This window comes from Solanum tuberosum, unplaced genomic scaffold (assembly GCF_000226075.1).
Source record: "Solanum tuberosum cultivar DM 1-3 516 R44 unplaced genomic scaffold, SolTub_3.0 scf00204, whole genome shotgun sequence".
Lineage (NCBI taxonomy): Eukaryota > Viridiplantae > Streptophyta > Magnoliopsida > Solanales > Solanaceae > Solanum > Solanum tuberosum.
Window position 1 is genome coordinate 503,859 of NW_006239127.1, and position 18,810 is coordinate 522,668.

At 34.6% G+C, this 18,810-nt stretch overlaps 2 protein-coding genes across 2 annotated transcripts in view; both read left to right on the top strand.

Moving 5' to 3' along the window:
- Positions 1 to 4,022, top strand: part of LOC102599192 (subtilisin-like protease SBT5.3) — a 14,259-nt gene extending 10,237 nt beyond the window's left edge. Inside the window, exons 7-8 of the mRNA XM_015312429.1 lie at positions 3,141 to 3,354; positions 3,456 to 4,022. Of these exons, the coding sequence (XP_015167915.1) occupies positions 3,141 to 3,354; positions 3,456 to 3,982 (741 nt within the window). The 3' untranslated portion in view covers positions 3,983 to 4,022. The remainder of the gene's footprint in view (positions 1 to 3,140; positions 3,355 to 3,455) is intronic.
- Positions 4,023 to 5,066: 1,044 nt separating this feature from the next.
- On the top strand, positions 5,067 to 8,448 carry LOC102579454 (subtilisin-like protease SBT1.7). Its single transcript, XM_006355504.2, has 8 exons — positions 5,067 to 5,403; positions 5,697 to 5,873; positions 5,971 to 6,082; positions 6,177 to 6,741; positions 6,918 to 7,015; positions 7,094 to 7,433; positions 7,529 to 7,742; positions 7,839 to 8,448. The coding sequence occupies exons 1-8, from the start codon at positions 5,109 to 5,111 to the stop codon at positions 8,369 to 8,371; spliced, it is 2,334 nt and encodes a 777-aa protein (XP_006355566.1). The 5' UTR covers positions 5,067 to 5,108; the 3' UTR covers positions 8,372 to 8,448.
- Positions 8,449 to 18,810: the final 10,362 nt, after the last annotated feature.

Sequence of the window (18,810 nt, forward strand, 5' to 3'; positions counted from 1 at the left end):
ACTATTGTCGCCGCTAAAGGTCAAATTCTTTTGTAGTGAATCTTAGTTGGCAATGCTTAGGTGGAGGGATTAGTCCCATGTGGCTTGCCACATCACTAATAATTTGGGGTGTTAACTCTTGAGGGTATTTGTGGTCTCCTAGGATAACGGCAGGGGTATTTTTGATCCCAAAATGTAATGGAGGGTATAAGTGATCTATTTCACATAGTTTAGGGGCAATTTTGACCCTTTGCCGTTAATTAATTACATGTAGTATTTATTATATTACTATGATATCACTATAAAAACCCTTAGTTAGAAATCCACTCAAATCCAAAATGAAGAACCATAATATAATTGTATTTCTGTTTTCCCTCTTCCTAATTATGAGCCTTGGTAGATTTGTTTCATGTAGTGAAGAAACAAAGGTATTTATAGTGTACCTTGGAGAGCATAATGGAGACAAGACTTTGAAAGAAATAGAAGATCATCACTCTTCATTTCTTCATTCTGTCAAGGCTACTACTTCCAAAAAAGATGTTAGAGCACCACTTGTTCACAGCTATAAGAACGTCATCAATGGCTTCTCCGCGATGTTAACACCACAAGAAGCCGATATCATATCAGGTACCAACTTCACAAACATCCTACATACGTATGAACGTCTATAGTTTAAACTGTTAGAGATAACACACTAAATAATGTAACTTTTAATTATATTACGTCTCAAGCCGTTGTGTTGGTTACTTGGACAAGTTTCTGATCAGTGTAATTATTATTTTTATTTCTTAAAACAGGTATGGAAGGGGTAATATCGGTATTTCACAGTGACCCTTATACGATAAAGCCTCACACTACTAGATCGTGGGACTTTGTGAGTTTACTCGAAGGAACTTCACTGATAAATTCTGAAGAAGAATTGCTGCAAAATGCAAATTATGGAGAGGATATCATTGTTGGGATTTTGGACAGTGGTAAGAGCTTTTCTCTATTTATTTTTTAAACCATTTGAATACACTCCCTCTGTCCCAATTTAAATGTCTTAATTTGATTGACACAGTGTTTAAAAAATAAAGGGAGACTTTTGAATTTTATAGGGTTTTAAATTAAAGATGTATATAGTCCTTTAAATCTTTTGGTTTTAAACTTGTCCAAAAAAAAAGAAACGGAGAGAGTAATAGGGAACTCAAAGTTAGGGCTCACTGTGATTGAACAGTACTAGTCCTTATACCTCAGAATTAACTTGAGATTCTTCTTTTTCTAAAGGTGTGTGGCCAGAATCTTCAAGTTTCAATGATGAAGGAATGGGACCAGTTCCAAAGTCATGGAATGGAACTTGCCAAGAAGGTGTTGCCTTCAATGCATCCCATTGCAACAGGTTGAACTAGTTAATTTCATCCATTATTTTTGCTTTCAATTAAACTTTTATAAATATAATATACTGAATAGTCTACAACTCTTTTGCTCTTTTTCCCATTCTCAAGGAAATTAATTGGAGCACGATACTATTTAAAAGGTTACGAGGCAATAGCTGGTCCTCTTAACGAGACAAGGGACTTTCGATCACCGAGAGATGTAGACGGTCATGGCACTCACACAGCAGGCACGGTGGGTGGTAGAAGAGTCGCAAATGCATCAGCTATTGGTGGATTTGCAAAGGGTACAGCTACTGGAGGTGCCCCCAATGTTCGACTTGCCATCTATAAAGTATGTTGGCCAGTTCCAGATCAGAGTTTAGCTGAGGGAAATGCATGTGTTATGGATGACATTCTTGCTGCTTTTGATGATGCCATAGCTGATGGGGTTCATGTACTCAGTATTTCCCTAGGGTCTCTACCTAAATCAACATATTATACAGAAAATGCTATCGCAATTGGATCTTTGCATGCTGTGAAGAAGAATATTGTAGTTTCTTGTAGTGCTGGAAATGATGGTCCAACACCTTCAACTGTTGCAAATGTAGCGCCATGGATTATCACAGTTGGTGCTAGTACCATCGATCGAGTCTTTTCATCTCCAATTCTGCTCGGAAATGGAATGATCGTCGAGGTGAGGATTGACTCACATTCACTTGTGACTCGCTACAATAAATAGTTTAAGTTCTATGTTGGATAAGAAACAAATTAATTTTCGTATAACTTATACGATGTTTGGTAGGTAGATAAGAAATAAATTATTCATGTATAAAATTATTACGACGTTTGATTGACAATTTAGAAACTCGCATAACTAATACATGTATAACTAACACTTGAATAGCTAATACCTGCATAAAATAATACAAAAATTCACTAATAACTAATTCTTATCTTACTAATAACTCCATAACTCTAACGAGCTACCAAATGACCCAGTATAATAGAATTAGAAGGTAAACACAACCAACTCTGTGTTATAAGGAGTAATCTTTCATTAGTAACCTGATAAAATAACCTACTTTGGCAAATGAAACTATGTGCATATAGCTGAACCATCAAGTAGTTTAATCCAGTTTTACAAGTAAATTAATTTGTATTCTTTTGATTTATAAAAATATAGGGACAAACAGCAACTCCGATACGGAGGAGGAGGTTGCATCCTTTGGTTTATGCAGGAGATGTAGAAATTAGAGGAACTACGGCAAGCAATACAACAGGGTAATTTTTATTCTTCTTAGTACTTTATAATTATGAAAACTAACTATTTTTCTCTTATTATTGAATATACAGAACATGTCTTCCTGGTACACTATCAAGAAAACTTGTCAGAGGAAAAGTTGTCCTCTGCATAAATAGTGATATACAGGCATCAATGGAAGTGAAAAGAGCTGGAGGTGTTGCGGCTATTTTAGGAAATTCATTTAACGAGATACAAGTCACCCCTTTTCTGGATCCCACAACAGTTGTTTTCTCATATAGCCTAATAACAATCATGACATATATACGGACCGAAAAATATCCAATGGCAACACTTGTTCCAGGAAATACATTGATTGGTACCAAGACAGCACCTGTCATGGCACATTTTAGTTCCAAAGGACCAAATATTGTCGATCTTAACATTCTCAAGGTAATATATATTAGTGCCACAAAATGAGTATTTTAGCATGTAAACCGTTATATTTACTGTCAGTGTACATAACGTGAACGCTCTCTGAAGAATGGTTTTATATTCAATTGCAGCCAGATATAACTGCTCCTGGATTTAACATACTAGCAGCGTGGAGCGAGGCATCATCTCCCCTGAATATACCAGAAGATCGTCGGGTTGTGAAGTACAACATAGACTCTGGAACATCCATGTCTTGCCCACATGTTTCTGCTGTAATTGCACTCTTAAAATCCATTCATCCAGATTGGAGTAGTGCTGCAGTCAGATCAGCTCTAATGACCACATGTAATTCTGTTTTCCTCTGTTTCTCTTCAAAAAAATTAACTCCTAGTTGATTTTTTTACAGAATTTCTCACAGACAGTTGTTTAATTTACTCTTAATGCAGCAACAATCAATAATGTGGTTGGTAGGCCAATAAAAAATGCCACTGGGGATGATGCAAACCCCTTCGAATACGGATCAGGACATTTCAGGCCATCAAGAGCAGTAGATCCTGGACTTGTTTATGATGCTACGTACACAGATTATCTTCTCTATCTCTGTAGTCAAAACGTAAGCCTAGATTCATCATTCAGTTGTCCTGAGAAAGTACCTACGGCGAGTAACCTTAACTATCCATCACTTGCAATAGCTAACATCAGAGGATCCGGCAGGACTGTCAGACGAGTCGTGACAAATGTTGGAAGAGACAATTCAACGTACTTTTTAGTTGTGAGATCACCTCCTGGATATGTTGTTGATATTGTTCCAAAGAGCTTACGCTTCAACAAATTGGGAGAGAAAAGCAGCTTCAACATAACGGTTAGAGCACAAAGCAGTGTTGAAAGGAGAAATGAGTTTTCGTTTGGTTGGTACACATGGAGTGATGGAGTCCATGTGGTTCGAAGTCCAATTGCAGTATCATCCATGTAATTATATTATGCATTTGTGAATAAGTGCCAAAAAATATTTTATGAATGTGTAACTAGAGCATGCTGTATGAATTTCAAATAAGAATTGTTAGGTTCTGTACAATAATTGAAATTGCATTTCTTGCTCATGCAGATGATCGGATTTGTATTATGTAAAATAAAGAAATAATTATATATCTTGTTGCTATGTACCTCTTTGTAAAGATACATGTTTATTCATTTCAGACAATGATTAAAGGAAAATTAAGTTAAGTTCATTAGAAAATGCAATAGATATCCATCACAATAATATTGATATGTATTCGTATCTATCTTTCCCTCGTCTCTCTTTTTCTCTCTCTCTGGCCTATGCCATTTAAAAATGCTGCAGCTTAGAAACTTGCCGCTACTAACAATGAGACAATAAATATATAACTGGAATTTTGCCTTGACGCTATATTGTTTTAAATTTGTCAAAATATTGAAGTATGCCTCCCTAAATTATTCCACAGTTTATTGTCATACTACTATTACAGATATTCCACAGTTCATATAATGAATGCATGCCAGATCCTAGTTTCAAAGAACCATTAACATACTAGCAGTGTATAAAAGGTAAACTCATTTTGAAGATTAATTTTACATTAAGTTGCAGGCGGATATAATTGCTCATGGATTTAACATACTAGCAGTGTGGATCGAGGCGTCATTAAAATTCCCAGACCATGGTAGAGTTGTAAAGATTGCACCATCCGTAACGCACACTGCAAAGAAATCTCTGTAAAACTTGCAAAGGATAGACAAGAAGACTAGGTCATTGATCAGTGGTCCCGTGAAAGAGTAGAAATGTGACTAGTTTTGTATTTCATAGATGTTGGATTCTAGAAATTAGAATCTTCTGCATCTGCCTCTTATAATTTTCTAAGATAGTGATGGTCTAAATTGTCTCTTCTACTGTTTTCTAACTTGTTAATTGGGTTCAATGTAGACCAAGAGCTTTAATACAAGGACTTATTGACTTGTATGATTAATAATTGATTAATCACGCGTAGGTATATTTTTTGTATTACTATCATATCACTATAAAAACCCTTGGAGATCCACTCATACTTGACACAAAACAAATCAATATAATACAAGTCATCCAAATGAAGAACCATCATATAATTGTATTTCTCTTTTCCTTTTTCCTAATTATGAGTCTTCGTGGCTTTGTTTCATGTACTGATCAAGAAACAAAGGTGTATGTAGTGTACCTTGGAGAGCACAATGGAGAGAAGACTTTGAAAGAAATAGAAGATCATCACTATTCATTTCTTCATTCTGTCAAGGGTACTACTACTTCCAAAGAAGATGTCAGAGCATCACTTGTTCACAGCTACAAGAACGTTATCAATGGCTTCTCCGCGGTGTTAACGCCACAAGAAGTCGATATGATATCAGGTACACAAACTTCATGAATATGGTACATATGTAATTTGTTAGAGAGACCACATTATTAACTAACCATCATTTATTTATGTTGTGTTTCAACATGTATCACATGTGAGCTTGATTCTTTTTTATGGGTCAAACACGTAAAATTATTATTGTTGTGTTTGCTTTTTGGGACGTGGCAATAGTTAAGAGTTGAATCAATAAAGAGTGCACTTCTAATTACTTCATTATATTATGTCTCAGCGTACCAAATTGCCTCATTTGTTTCTGATCAGCGTAAATAACTTTTTTCAAAGCAGGGATGGAAGGGGTAGTGTCAGTATTTCACAGTGATCCTTATGAAATAAGGCCTCATACTACTAGATCATGGGACTTTGTGAGCTTACTGGAAGGAACTTCACTGTTAAATTCTAGAGAAGAATTGCTACAAAATGCAAGTTATGGAAAGGACATAATTGTTGGAGTTATGGACAGTGGTAAGAGTTCTTCTCTGTTTTGAATTAATTTGAACAGTACTACTCCTTATGACTCAAAATTATCTAATTATATTTACTCTTCATCTTTTTATTAAAGGGGTGTGGCCAGAATCTTTAAGTTTCAGTGATGAAGGAATGGAACCAGTTCCAAAATCATGGAATGGAATTTGCCAAGAAGGTGTCGCCTTCAACGCCTCCCATTGCAACAGGTTGACTACATCATTAATTAATTATCGTTCTGTAATTAACTTATATACATTGACAGTATAAACTAATTACACTTTTGTTTTTCCCTTTCTCAAGGAAATTAATTGGAGCACGATACTATTTAAAAGGTTACGAGGCAGCAGCTGGTCCTCTTAACGAGACAAGGGATTTTCGATCACCGAGAGATGTAGACGGTCACGGTACTCATACAGCAGGCACAGTGGGTGGTAGAAGAGTAGCAAATGCATCAGCTATTGGTGGATTTGCAAAAGGTACAGCTACTGGAGGTGCGCCCAATGTTCGACTTGCCATCTATAAAGTATGTTGGCCAGCTCCAGATCAGAGTTTAGCTGAGGGAAATATATGTGCTACGGATGACATTCTTGCTGCATTTGATGATGCCATAGCTGATGGGGTTCATGTACTCAGTATTTCCCTAGGGTCTCTACCTAAATCAACATATTATACAGAAAATGCTATCGCAATTGGATCTTTGCATGCTGTGAAGAAGAATATTGTAGTAGCTTGTAGTGCTGGAAATGATGGTCCAACACCTTCAACTGTTGCAAATGTAGCGCCATGGGTTATCACAGTTGGTGCTAGTACCATCGATCGAGTTTTTTCATCTCCAATTATGCTCGGAAATGGAATGATCGTTGAGGTGAGGATTGACTCACATTCACTTGTGATTTGCTAAGCACCAATAGTAACTAATAGAATTAGAACACTTAGAAGGTAATCACAACCAAATCTTTGATTAGTAACCCTATCAAATGGTAAGTAACCTACTATGACAAATGAAATTAATTTGTATTCTTTTTATTTATAAAAATATAGGGACAAACAATAACTCAAATAAGGAGGAGGAGGTTGCATCCTTTGGTTTATGCAGGAGATGTAGAAATTAGAGGAACTACAGCAAGCAATACAACAGGGTAAGTTTCAATCTACTTAGTACTTTTTAATTAGAATTATGAAAACTAATTACTTTGCTCTTCTTATTGAATATACAGAGCATGTCTTCCTGGAACACTATCAAGAAATCTTGTCAGAGGAAAAGTTGTCCTCTGCTTAAATAGTGATATACAGGCATCAATGGAAGTGAAAAGAGCTGGAGGTGTTGCGGCTATTTTAGGAAATCCATTTAACGAGATACAAGTCATCCCTTTTCTGAATCCCACAACAGTTACTTTTTTAGATGGCCTAAATACACTCCTGACATATATACGGACCGAAAAACATCCAACGGCAACACTTGTTCCGGGAAATACAATGATTGGCACCAAGACAGCACCTGTCATGGCACCTTTCAGTTCCAAAGGACCAAATGTTGTTGATCCCAATATTCTCAAGGTAGTGCCACAAAATGAGTGTAATTTATTCTCTGTCCAATTATAAAAGTTAAACTCTTTCTGAAGAATAGTTTTATACTAAGTATTAAATTGCAGCCAGATATAACTGCTCCTGGATTTAACATACTAGCAGCGTGGAGCGAGGCATCATCTCCCCTGAATATACCAGAGGATCATCGGGTTGTGAAGTACAACATAGACTCTGGAACATCCATGTCTTGCCCACATGTTTCTGCTGTAATTGCACTCTTAAAATCAATTCATCCAGATTGGAGTAGTGCTGCAGTCAGATCAGCTCTAATGACCACATGTAATTCTGTTTCTCTTCAAAAAATTTAACTCCTAGTTGATTTTTTTACAGAATTTCTCACAGACAGTTGTTTAATTTAATCTACTCTTAATGCAGCAACAATCAATAATGTGGTTGGTAGGCCAATAAAAAATGCCACTGGGGATGATGCAAACCCCTTCGAATACGGATCAGGACATTTCAGGCCATCAAAAGCAGCAGATCCTGGACTCATTTATGATGCTACATATACAGATTATCTTCTCTATCTCTGTAGTCAAAACATAAGGCCAGATTTGTCGTACAATTGTCCTGCTAAAGTACCTGCGGCAAGTAATCTTAACTATCCATCACTTGCAATAGCAAACATGAGAGGATCCAGCAAGACTGTCACAAGAGTTGTTACAAATGTTGGAAAAGACAACTCGACTTATGTTGTAGCTGTGAGATCACCTCCTGGATATGCTGTTGATATTGTTCCAAAGAGCTTACGCTTCAGCAAATTGGGAGAGAAACACAGCTTCAACATAACAATTATTAGAGCACAAAGTAGTGTTGATAGGAGAAATGAGTTTTCCTTTGGTCGGTACACATGGAGTGATGGAGTCCATGTGGTCCAAAGCCCCATTGCGGTATCATCATCAGCATAACTTCCACTATTGTGTAACTAGAGCATGATGTTATAGAATTTCAAACAAAAATGTACCATACAATAATTGAAATTGCATTTCTTGCTCATGCAGATAATCGTATTTGTATTATGCTAAATAAAGAGGTATTTATATATTTTGTGGGAAAATGCATAAGTACCCCCCAGCCTATGTCCGAAATCCCAGAGACACACCTAACTTTTACTAAGGTCCTATTACCCCCCGAACTTATTTTATATGTAATATTTCTACCCCCTTTTTTGGCCTACATGGCACTATCTTGTGGGCCCAGCACATGTTGACAATTTTTTTCAAGGATAGTGCCACGTAGGCCGAAAAGGGGTAGAATATTATAGATAAATTAAGTTCGGGGGGTAATAGGACCTTAGTAAAGGTTAGGTGTGTCTCTGAGATTTCGGGGATAGGCCGGGGGGTACTTATGCATTTTCCCTATATTTTGTTGCTATATATTATATCTTTCCAGACCCCGCTTGTGAAATTTTACTGGGTATGTTGTTGTTATATAAAATTGATGTATACATTTGTATTTATTGCTTTCGGACAATGATCAAGAAAAATTAAGTTTAGCTTAATAGATTAAGAAGTAGATATGCATCAGAATAATTCTGGACATGTCTTCATATCTATCTCTCCCTCCACTCTCTTTTTCTTTCTCTTGATCTCTCTGCTATTTCAAAATGATGTAATCGCAAGGCGGAAGGAATCTTAGTAGTTCAAAAGGCGAATAGGAAGGTCATGATTGGAATAGGAGAACCATAGAACACAATCTTCTCATGTGGAATGACCTTTTCAATTTTAAAAAAATTCACAACATTGTGCATGAACACTAGTACTTCCAAACAAGCATACTCTTTTCCAGGGTAATATTGTGTAACGATCGGGTTCCGTCGTTATAGAAAATCCAACGGGGAAAATTTTGGGTCGGAAAACTTTTTCGTAATAACTTGAAATTTTCCAACCTAGTCCAGATTTGGACGAAATCAGAGGCTTTAAGGTGTAGAGAAATCTGGTAACAAGCAGGTGACTTATTTATGATTTTGATTACATGAGTAGTTAGATAAGTCGTTAAAGAATCCGTACGACTTTACGGAATTGAATTCGAGTGAGTAGAACTCTCAAAATTGATCTTAGCATGAAGGGGATTTTCTGAATGTCGTTGGTTAGAGGTGTGTTGTGAAATAGGGGTCTTGGAATTATTCAAATAGCTCACTGTTTCGTGCAAGTCGCTTTAGCGCTGGGTTTTGTCGCTCTGGCGGGGCTGCTGTAGCGGGGTGAGGGCCGCTGTGGCGGGCCAGACGCGATTTAAAGTCGTAAATAAACCTCTAAATGACTTTATTCTGCACTTTTCGATTTTTAGAGCTAAGGAACGAACCCCAGGCGACTGTTGACAGTTTTCCACCATTCTTGAGGCTAAAGGTAAGCTTTTCACTCCCCGAATCCTTTTTTCGATCCGTAGAACATAATAGAATGGATAATTATCGATGGGGGAGGGTTTTAATCTAGAAACTATGGTGGAAAAAGCCTTAATTTGGATACTTGGGATCATCGGGATGATCTAGGGTTGTTAGAATTGTTAGTAATTCAAGTAATTAGTGATTGTTTATTGATTCCCATGTTATTATGATTATTTTTAGACCAAGAACAAGCGGAACGAATCCAGAAAGGGAAGGATCAAGTTTCTTTGGGGTTCAAGCTTGTTTTGAGGTAGGTGATGGTTGTGATTCTATGATTGTGTGATGTATGTTTGTTCTTGCTTCATTATGATACATGTATGTGTATGAATGTTACATTATTGATCACACTTGTTGTAAGTGAGATAGATGAATGATAGTTACCATGAAATCATGACTTAAATGTATGATCTTGAGGATATACTCTTGTGATTGTGATTGAGGTGTGTTGAATGGATCGGTTGCCACGTTCCGGCATAAATATAGGATCGGTTGCCACATTCCGGCATAATCATTGGATCGGGTATCACGTTTCGGTATGCTAACTATTTGGGTTTGGGTTCCATGAGAGGACCAATAATTTGTCATAATTGTGTATTTTGATAAATGTGAAGATGTTCGTTGTTCGTAAATGTTGATAATATTATATATGTTCGATATATGCATGTGATTATATTGTTGTATTGACTTATGTATGTTGCACTTAGTGGGATAGCTGTGTGATCCTACTAGTACACTATGGTTGTATATTGATACTGCACTTACTCTTATTTTTGTTGAGTGAAGGGCATCTTCCGGCGACTATTAACAAACCTCGCTTAGGAGATCAGTGATCGTCGTTTCGAATTCAAGGGTGAGCCAGTTCTTTCGGGTTGCCATGGGTTCTCTTTCATCTATGTCTGTCATTTCGGACTTGACTTTTCTAGTTAGTTGATTAGTTCATTAGTTGGGGTTGTATCCCTTCTTGTTTAGACTTGTTGAACTTTAGATGTTTTCGTATATTGACTTTCAGGTTCTAGGTTATTTCTTCCGCATTTGTTTAGTTGATAGACTTTTGTTGGAGTTTATGGGAACTCCCTATTTCTTTCCTTAGTATTTAACTTGCTTCCGTAACTTAAATGTTTAAGTCTTTGGTTTAGTTGCTTGGCTTGGGTTGTAGTTGAAAGTGCAAAAGGGGGGTGAATTGTTGTTTTTTTTTTTCATTTTTTGGTTGAGTGTAGTTGACTTAAGATAGAACTCAGTCGACTACAGTTAGCAGTTCAATATAAATAAAGCAGTAAATGCGGAAAGTAAACTTGACGCAGATGTTTTATACTGGTTGGGATCCAAGATGGATCTTACATCCAGTCCTCTTGGGTTACAAGGGTGTTCTCTTCTGGCTTTTGAAACTTCTTGATGTGAATACAAGGTTTGAGTGTAGTTTCTAGAACGTCACTCAATTTTCTTTTCGCTCTTTTGTTTTGATACAAAGCCTTACCAACAATATTGTCTCTCTTCTCTCTTTTTTGTTCACACAGTAAGAATACAATGTTTATCAAAAGTAGAGTAGGGAGTAGTGAGATGATTCAGACTCTTTGTACAATCTTTCCACTTGCAGCATGATGTCTTTTTATAGAGTCGAGACTTGAATCTTGTCCTATGAAGAGATGGCAACCCAAGAGATTTGATCTTTGGGGGAAAAAGGCAAGATATCCTTATTTTCCAAGAATAAAGATTAAGGCATTCATTGATTTAGCCTTAATTGCTTGTAGACAGCCGTTGTGATCCTTTCTTTATGTCTCTACTTCAATAGCTTTCTCGATTGTATATAGTAGTTGGAGATCCCTTCCTTTCTTGTTTAATTCATTCTTGCAGCTTCCTTGAATTGTATGTAGCCGTTGAAGATCCCTTCCTTTCTTGATTGATTCATCTTTACAGCTTCCTTGATTGAATATAGTCGTTGGAGATCCAATCAAGATCTTACAGTTTTCTGATTTATTGGCAGCTGGTTTGTGATCTTCCTTGATTTGTGTTTTCTGATTTATTGACAGCTGGTTTGTGATCTTCATTGATTTGCAAATTGGTGCATTTCAGATTTCAGCCTCCTTGATTAATGATCTTCTAATTGATGATCTTTAATCTTGCTGATGACAATATGTAGTAGTAATACTTCCCTGTTTGTGCAATCGACTTTATGAAGTTGAGGTTATGGTTTGCTCCCCCTGAATGTAGTGAGGAGTAGTCAACTGAGATTTTAACTAGCTCCCCCTAGTAGTTGCTTTATAGAGTTGATCCCTCGTACTTAGCATACTATCTGAGATAAAGTATAATAGAAGAGCAGCAGATAGAGCAGAATATAGAACACAATAACAAGTAATGCATCAAATATCATCACTTATCAAGAATAGTCAGATATCAAATATAATCACATATCAAGAATAGTCAGATAATAATATTCTCCCCCTTTGCATCAGCAAAATGGAAAGAAAAGGAAAGGAAATAGGTCAAGGTGTGGACAATAGTTGTAGACATCTCCTCAAACTTGGAAGAGAGAGAGAGGTGGAGATAGCCTTTGATCCAGCTTGAACCTTATTAGCAATCTTGATGGCTTCCTTCACAATTTGATTTAGTCGTAAGCGAATCCTAGCCAAATCAGGCGTAAATAAAGAGGAGAAGCAAACGCATAAAAGGCAACACAAAAATCAAGGCATCATAAATATGGAAATATGAGCATACAATAAGTGCAAGAAATCAATTTAGCAATTTAAGGGATTTTCAACAATATTAAGAGATTTTCTAAGAGAGAAAAATCTTTCTTCCAAAAGGGGTTTAGTAAATATATCAGCCAGTTGAAAATCAATACTTATGAAAGCAATTTCAATATCACCATTTAAAACATGATCTCGAATAAAATGATGCTTTATGTCAATATGCTTAGTCCTAGAATCGTGCACAAAATTTTTTGAGAGACAAATAGCACTGGAATTATCACACATAATTTTAACAGGTTTAAAAAATAATTCATAGTCGTTCAATTGATGGACCATCCATAAGATTTGAGCACATCATTGACCAATAGCAATATATTCTGCTTCCGTAGTAGAAAGAGACACGGAGCCCTGTTTTTTGTTGTTCCATGAAATCAAAGATTTTCCTAAAATTTGACATGAACCACCGGTGCTTTTTCGATAATTTTTATCACCTGCATAGTCAGCGTCAGAAAAGCCTTCAAGAAAGAAGTGTTTTTCTTTTGGGTACCATAATCCGAAGGAGCATGTTCCCGTAAGATAACGAATAATACGCTTTACAGCAGTAAGATGAGATTCTTTAGGAGCTGACTGGAACCTTGCACACTTGCATACGCTGAAAATAATTACTGGTCGACTGGAAGTAAGATAAAGTAATGAACCAATCATACCTCTGTATTTTATTTCGTCGACTTTCTTACCTTTTTCATACTTGTCAAGAGAGCAAGTGGAACTCATGGGAGTTCCTAAGGGTTTTGAATTTTCCATTCCAAATTTTTGAATAAGTTCCTTGCAGTACTTAGTTTGACACAGGAATATGCATTTCTCAGATTGATAAATTTGTAGTCCGAGAAAGAAAGTTAACTCACCCATCATACTCATTTTGAATTCGCTTTGCATAAGTTCAGAAAATTCCTTGCACAAAGAACTATTAGCACTCCCAAAAATAATGTCATCAACATAAATTTGAATGATAAGATTCCCAGAGGAGGATCGCTTAATAAACAGAGTGGTATCAATTTTTCCTCGGGTAAAACCATGATTAATCAAAAAATTGCTAAGATGATCATACTACACACGAGGTGCCTGTTTGAGGCCGTAGAGAGCTTTTGAAAGTTTGTAAATGTGATAGGGAAATTTTGGGTTTTCAAAACCTGGAGGTTGCTTTACAAAGACCTCTTCTTAAATAAAACCATTTAAGAATGCACTTTTTACATCCATTTGAAATAATTTAAAACCTTTATGAGCAACAAATGCCAAAAGTAAGCGAATAGATTCTAACCTTGCAACAGGAGCAAAAGTTTCATCATAGTCGACTCCTTCCTGTTGAGAGTATCCTTGAGCCACTAGTCGAGCTTTGTTTCGAATCACCTCTCCAGATTCGTTAAGTTTGTTCCTATAAACCCATTTGGTTCCAATGATGAACTTGTTTTCAGGTTTAGGGACTAAAGTCCAGACCTGATTTTTTTCAAATTGCTCTAGTTCTTCTTTCATAGCTTTGATTCAATGCTCATATGTGAGAGCATCATTCAGTTTCTTTGGTTCCAACTGATAAATAAGTGCAACATGTGTCTCATTTATTCTTGATGCTCTAGTTTTCATGCCTTCATTTGGATTTCCAATGATGAATTTGTTCGGATAGTTTGGTTCGCTTCGCCATTCATTTGGAACTATCTCAACAATAGGATTATCATGTAGTTTTTCAATAGTCGGCTCATTAGCACTGTTTGTTTCCTTGTGAGTTGATATGGAGAGTTGACTATCTTCATCATCAGAGTTTATTCTTCATCACTTCGAGCATCAAACTTACCAATGTTGTATTTACCATTGTTGTGGATAAAACACTTGCATCCAAAATGATGAAAGTATCTGATGTTAGGTTTCTTACCATTCCATAATTCATATGGTGTCTTCTTGAGGATGGGTCTAATTAAGCATCGATTCAGTACATGACAAGTTGTGCTTACAGCTTCCGCCCAGAATTTGTGCGGAAGAGAGTGCTCAACAATTATTGTTCTTGCCATGTCTTGTAGCATTCTGTTTTTCCTATCTACAACTCCATTTTGTTGTGGTGATCGAGGTGATGAGAAGTTGTGTGTGTAACCCTTTTCATTGCAAAAATTCTCAAATAATTTGTTCTCAAATTCTCCTTCATGGTCACTTCTTCTAGATGAAATGTAATACCCTTTGTCTCGCTGAACTTTTTCACAGTGTTTTACTCGAAAATATAAAAATAAAAATAAAAATGACTAAGTTTTCAAAAAATCAACCAAACTTATTATTTGAAGAGAAATTGAATTTCCAAAAGAAACAGAGTCGCCACTTAATTTTTTTAGTAAAAATCAAGAAAAAACTCAAGGTTTTCAAAAGACTCAAACAGATAAAATCAATTGAAAAATGGTTCGAGTTCAATGTACATTATGAGAAGGTGTTAGGCCTCTCGAAATGTCCGCTAACCTGCGATTTAACTGAAAATGACTTCGACTAATTTTTAAACCTTTAACTAAGTAAAAGAACTCATTTTTTGTTTATTTATATATATTTTTTGCTATTATTTTTTCTAATTAATTATTTTTGAGGGGAAATAAACTAAAGGGGATTATTCGAAAGGAAAGTAACTTAAGTGTTAACAAGACTAAAGCTAAAATAGAGCTGAGTAATAAATAAAATATATATATAAGAAAAATAAATAAAAACTTTTGAATATAAAGAGAAACGACTATATTCGGGAAATTAATTAAGTTAAACCAAAGTGAAAATAAATTGTTAGTTAATTCAATGACAAATAAATAAGGGAAAATTAGCAAACTAGTCAAACTCCCTAACATAATTATTAAAAACATCTACACTTTAAAATAATTATTGAAAATGTCAATATGTCAATATTTTAGCAAATAAAATGTATCCTAATATAATTGATTTTCTTTCCTTTTATTTCTCAAATCAGGCCCCACATTCAACTAATTTACTCCCCTATACGTGAAAAAAAAAAAAAAAAAAAACTCACATTACCCATTTTCCCCTCTTTCTAGGTTTATACCCCAAACTATTCCTTTCTCTCTCTTGAGTTTTTCACCACTGTTCTCTCCTTTTCTTGTCTAAGAAAATCACTTCTTCTACTTTCCTCCAATTTATTCCAAAAATCTCACAATTTCTTCAAAATATTTTTCACCCACGAATAAAGGTAAATACATTGTCATCAAGTATATTTTGATTTCCAAAATTGGGTGCTGAAGATTTCGAAGAAGTTGTCGAAGACATGTTGAGGAAGAATAATTTCCTATTAGTTTGTTTTGTATTTATATTTTTTTTTAGAATTTTGTATCCTTTCTCTAATTAATATTCAAATTTGTATGTATGCTATTAATATTTGTATTCATTTAAAATCTCATGTTGTATAGTTTATGAATCTTGTATTGTTCCTAATTTGAATTCATCCCAAAAGTATGTTAACTAGATATGTATTTTATTCAGGGAAGAACAACTTCCTATTGGTTTGTTTTGTTTTGTTTTTATAATTTTTTTAGAATTTTATATCCTTTCTCAATTTGTATTCAAAACCGTATGTAGGCTATTAATATTTGTATTCATTCAAAAATCATGTTGCATAGTTTACGAATTCGGTATTGTTCCTAATTTGTATTCATTCTAAAAGTATGCCAATTAGTTATGTATTTTATTTCAGAATGATTGCAACAAATATTCACTTATTCCTTTTCAGTTTTACATTTAAATCTTACTTTTTCATCATACTGTTTTTTGTATTTTATATATTATTATACAAAATACTACATAAAAACTAGAATGAGTACAAACACAAATATAATACTTATTGAAATGAATACGACTTAAGAAAGGATACAAAAATACACAGTGAAAAAATACATTAATACAAATACGTTTCTCAAATAACTATAGATTCATTTGGCATAACTATTGGAATGAATACAAACTAATAAAAAAAATACAAGTTTCATTATACAAAATACAACATGAAAACTATAATGAATACAAATAATATACATATTGGAATGAATACGACTTAAGAAAGGATACAAAAATACACAGTGAAAAAATACATTAATACAAATACGTTTCTCAAATAACTATAGATTCATTTGGCATAACTATTGGAATGAATACAAACTAATAAAAAAATACAAATTTCATTATACAAAATACAACATGAAAACTATAATGAATACAAATAATATACATATTGGAATGAATACGACTTAAGAAAGGATACAAAAATACACAGTGAAAAAATACATTAATACAAATACGTTTCTCAAATAACTATAGATTCATTTGGCATAACTATTGGAATGAATACAAACTAATAAAAAAATACAAGTTTCATTATACAAAATACAACATGAAAACTATAATGAATACAAATAATATACATATTGGAATGAATACGACTTAAGAAAGGATACAAAAATAAACAGTGAAAAAATACATGGATACAAATACGTTTCTCAAATAACTATAGATTCATTTGGCATAACTATTGGAATGAATACAAACTAATAAAAAAAATACAAGTTTCATTATACAAAATACAACATGAAAACTATAATGAATACAAATAATATACATATTGGAATGAATACGATTTAAAAAAGGTTACAAAATTCTGGAGAGAAAAAACAAAAATACATTGTGAAAAAGGCACACGTTTGAGTTTTCTTTAAAAAATGTAACTGATCAGAAAATTAAGTGATATTTACCTTTTTTTGAAATATTCTCTCCCTTGATTTTCTCCCTTCTGTTATTAAATAATTGTATTCTTTCAAATTAAACAAATTAAGAAATACATAAATCAGATATATAACAAACTAAACTATTGACACTTTTAATAAATATTGAAAATGTGGCTAAGGGATCCTATTAAATGCTAAAATATTGACATTTTGAAAATTTTCCCAATAAATAAAGAGGAAAAGGGAGAGAATATTGAACTTGGGCTTTTTGCCCAAATTCGAAATTGGGCTTGCCAACACTTTTATCCCTGTCCTATTATCTAAAGTCTGTCAACAGTGATGGGTTTTGGCCCATCTCATAAAAAATCAGCTTTTTATCATTTTTGGGTCTGCTGTAATTTCATTGGGCTTTGGCCCATTTTCTGCTACCTGGACCTAGTGGCAACAAAGATCTTGGGCTTGAAGCCCATTTTTGAGTTTCCCAGAATTGTATATAGTTTCTGTATACATTTGTATACTGATGTATATCAGCCCCTGTTCTTATATATTATATGTATACGGACGTACGCAATCCATTTTTCAGCATGTGTTAATCCCAATTTTGACCTGTTCATCGATTTCAAAGGCTGGACGACTCGAAGGAAAGGGTTTGAGCCTTTATGGATCTCTCGACATGCGGGGAAGGAAAAATAAGAGTTCATGGCGAACTCAGACAGATTTCACATGCCACGAAAACGATGATAAGAATTAGCCAAGGAAAAGTGACATGGAATAAATAATAAACTTGATGGAAAAAAAAATGAAAGCTATTATTTAACTACTCGAACTAGTCAAAACAAAGAAGACATATATGCATATACGAACAATACAACACTCATAATAAGTTTCACTCATAACATACTGTGGCTATGGAAAAAAAAATATGCTACCTTTTTGAACAAATGGGACAAATAAAATTTATAAATGAGACCATCTACAGAGGTGAGTCTCCCAAACAAACATAACAAAAAGAATTGAGCAGCCATGACTTAAACTCAAACAAGGACACAATCTAAATATTAACATTATCGGGAAGTTTCTTATTACTAACTTTAAGCCCTTCTAAAGAATAAAATGACCAGGGCACATGAAATCTGAAAAATCATGCTAAGAACACTTTGATCAAACTTTTTCAAACTCATTCACACAATATGAAACGCATGCAGCTGAACAGGGACAATTTTGAAAACAAAAATTCATGCTCAAAATAACTAGGTTGCATTAGGGGAAAATCACACAACTACACTAAACACAAAGAGTGTGTTTGGTATGAAGGAAATGTTTTCCAATTTTCTCATGTTTGGTTGGGTTAAATGTTTTGGAAAATGTTTTCCAAATCAACTCATTTTCCTCAAATTTAAGGAAAATGACTTCCCTTCAAAACTTAAGGAAAACATTTTCCAAAACTCTCTTCCAACTTCAAACTACAATTACTTTTTTGTTGAAAAAATCAATTTATTTTGTCCCTACCCTCAAACCAGCCCCCCAACCAA

What these genes read in the sequence shown, in the direction of transcription:
- LOC102579454 (XM_006355504.2), top strand. Translation starts at nt 5,109, where the DNA reads ATGAAGAACCATCATATAATTGTATTTCTCTTTTCCTTTTTCCTAATT. An exon ending in AACGCCTCCCATTGCAACAG is followed by an intron (nt 6,083 to 6,176) that starts GTTGACTACATC and finishes CCCTTTCTCAAG; the next exon opens with GAAATTAATTGGAGCACGAT. An exon ending in ATCAGCTCTAATGACCACAT is followed by an intron (nt 7,743 to 7,838) that starts GTAATTCTGTTT and finishes CTCTTAATGCAG; the next exon opens with CAACAATCAATAATGTGGTT.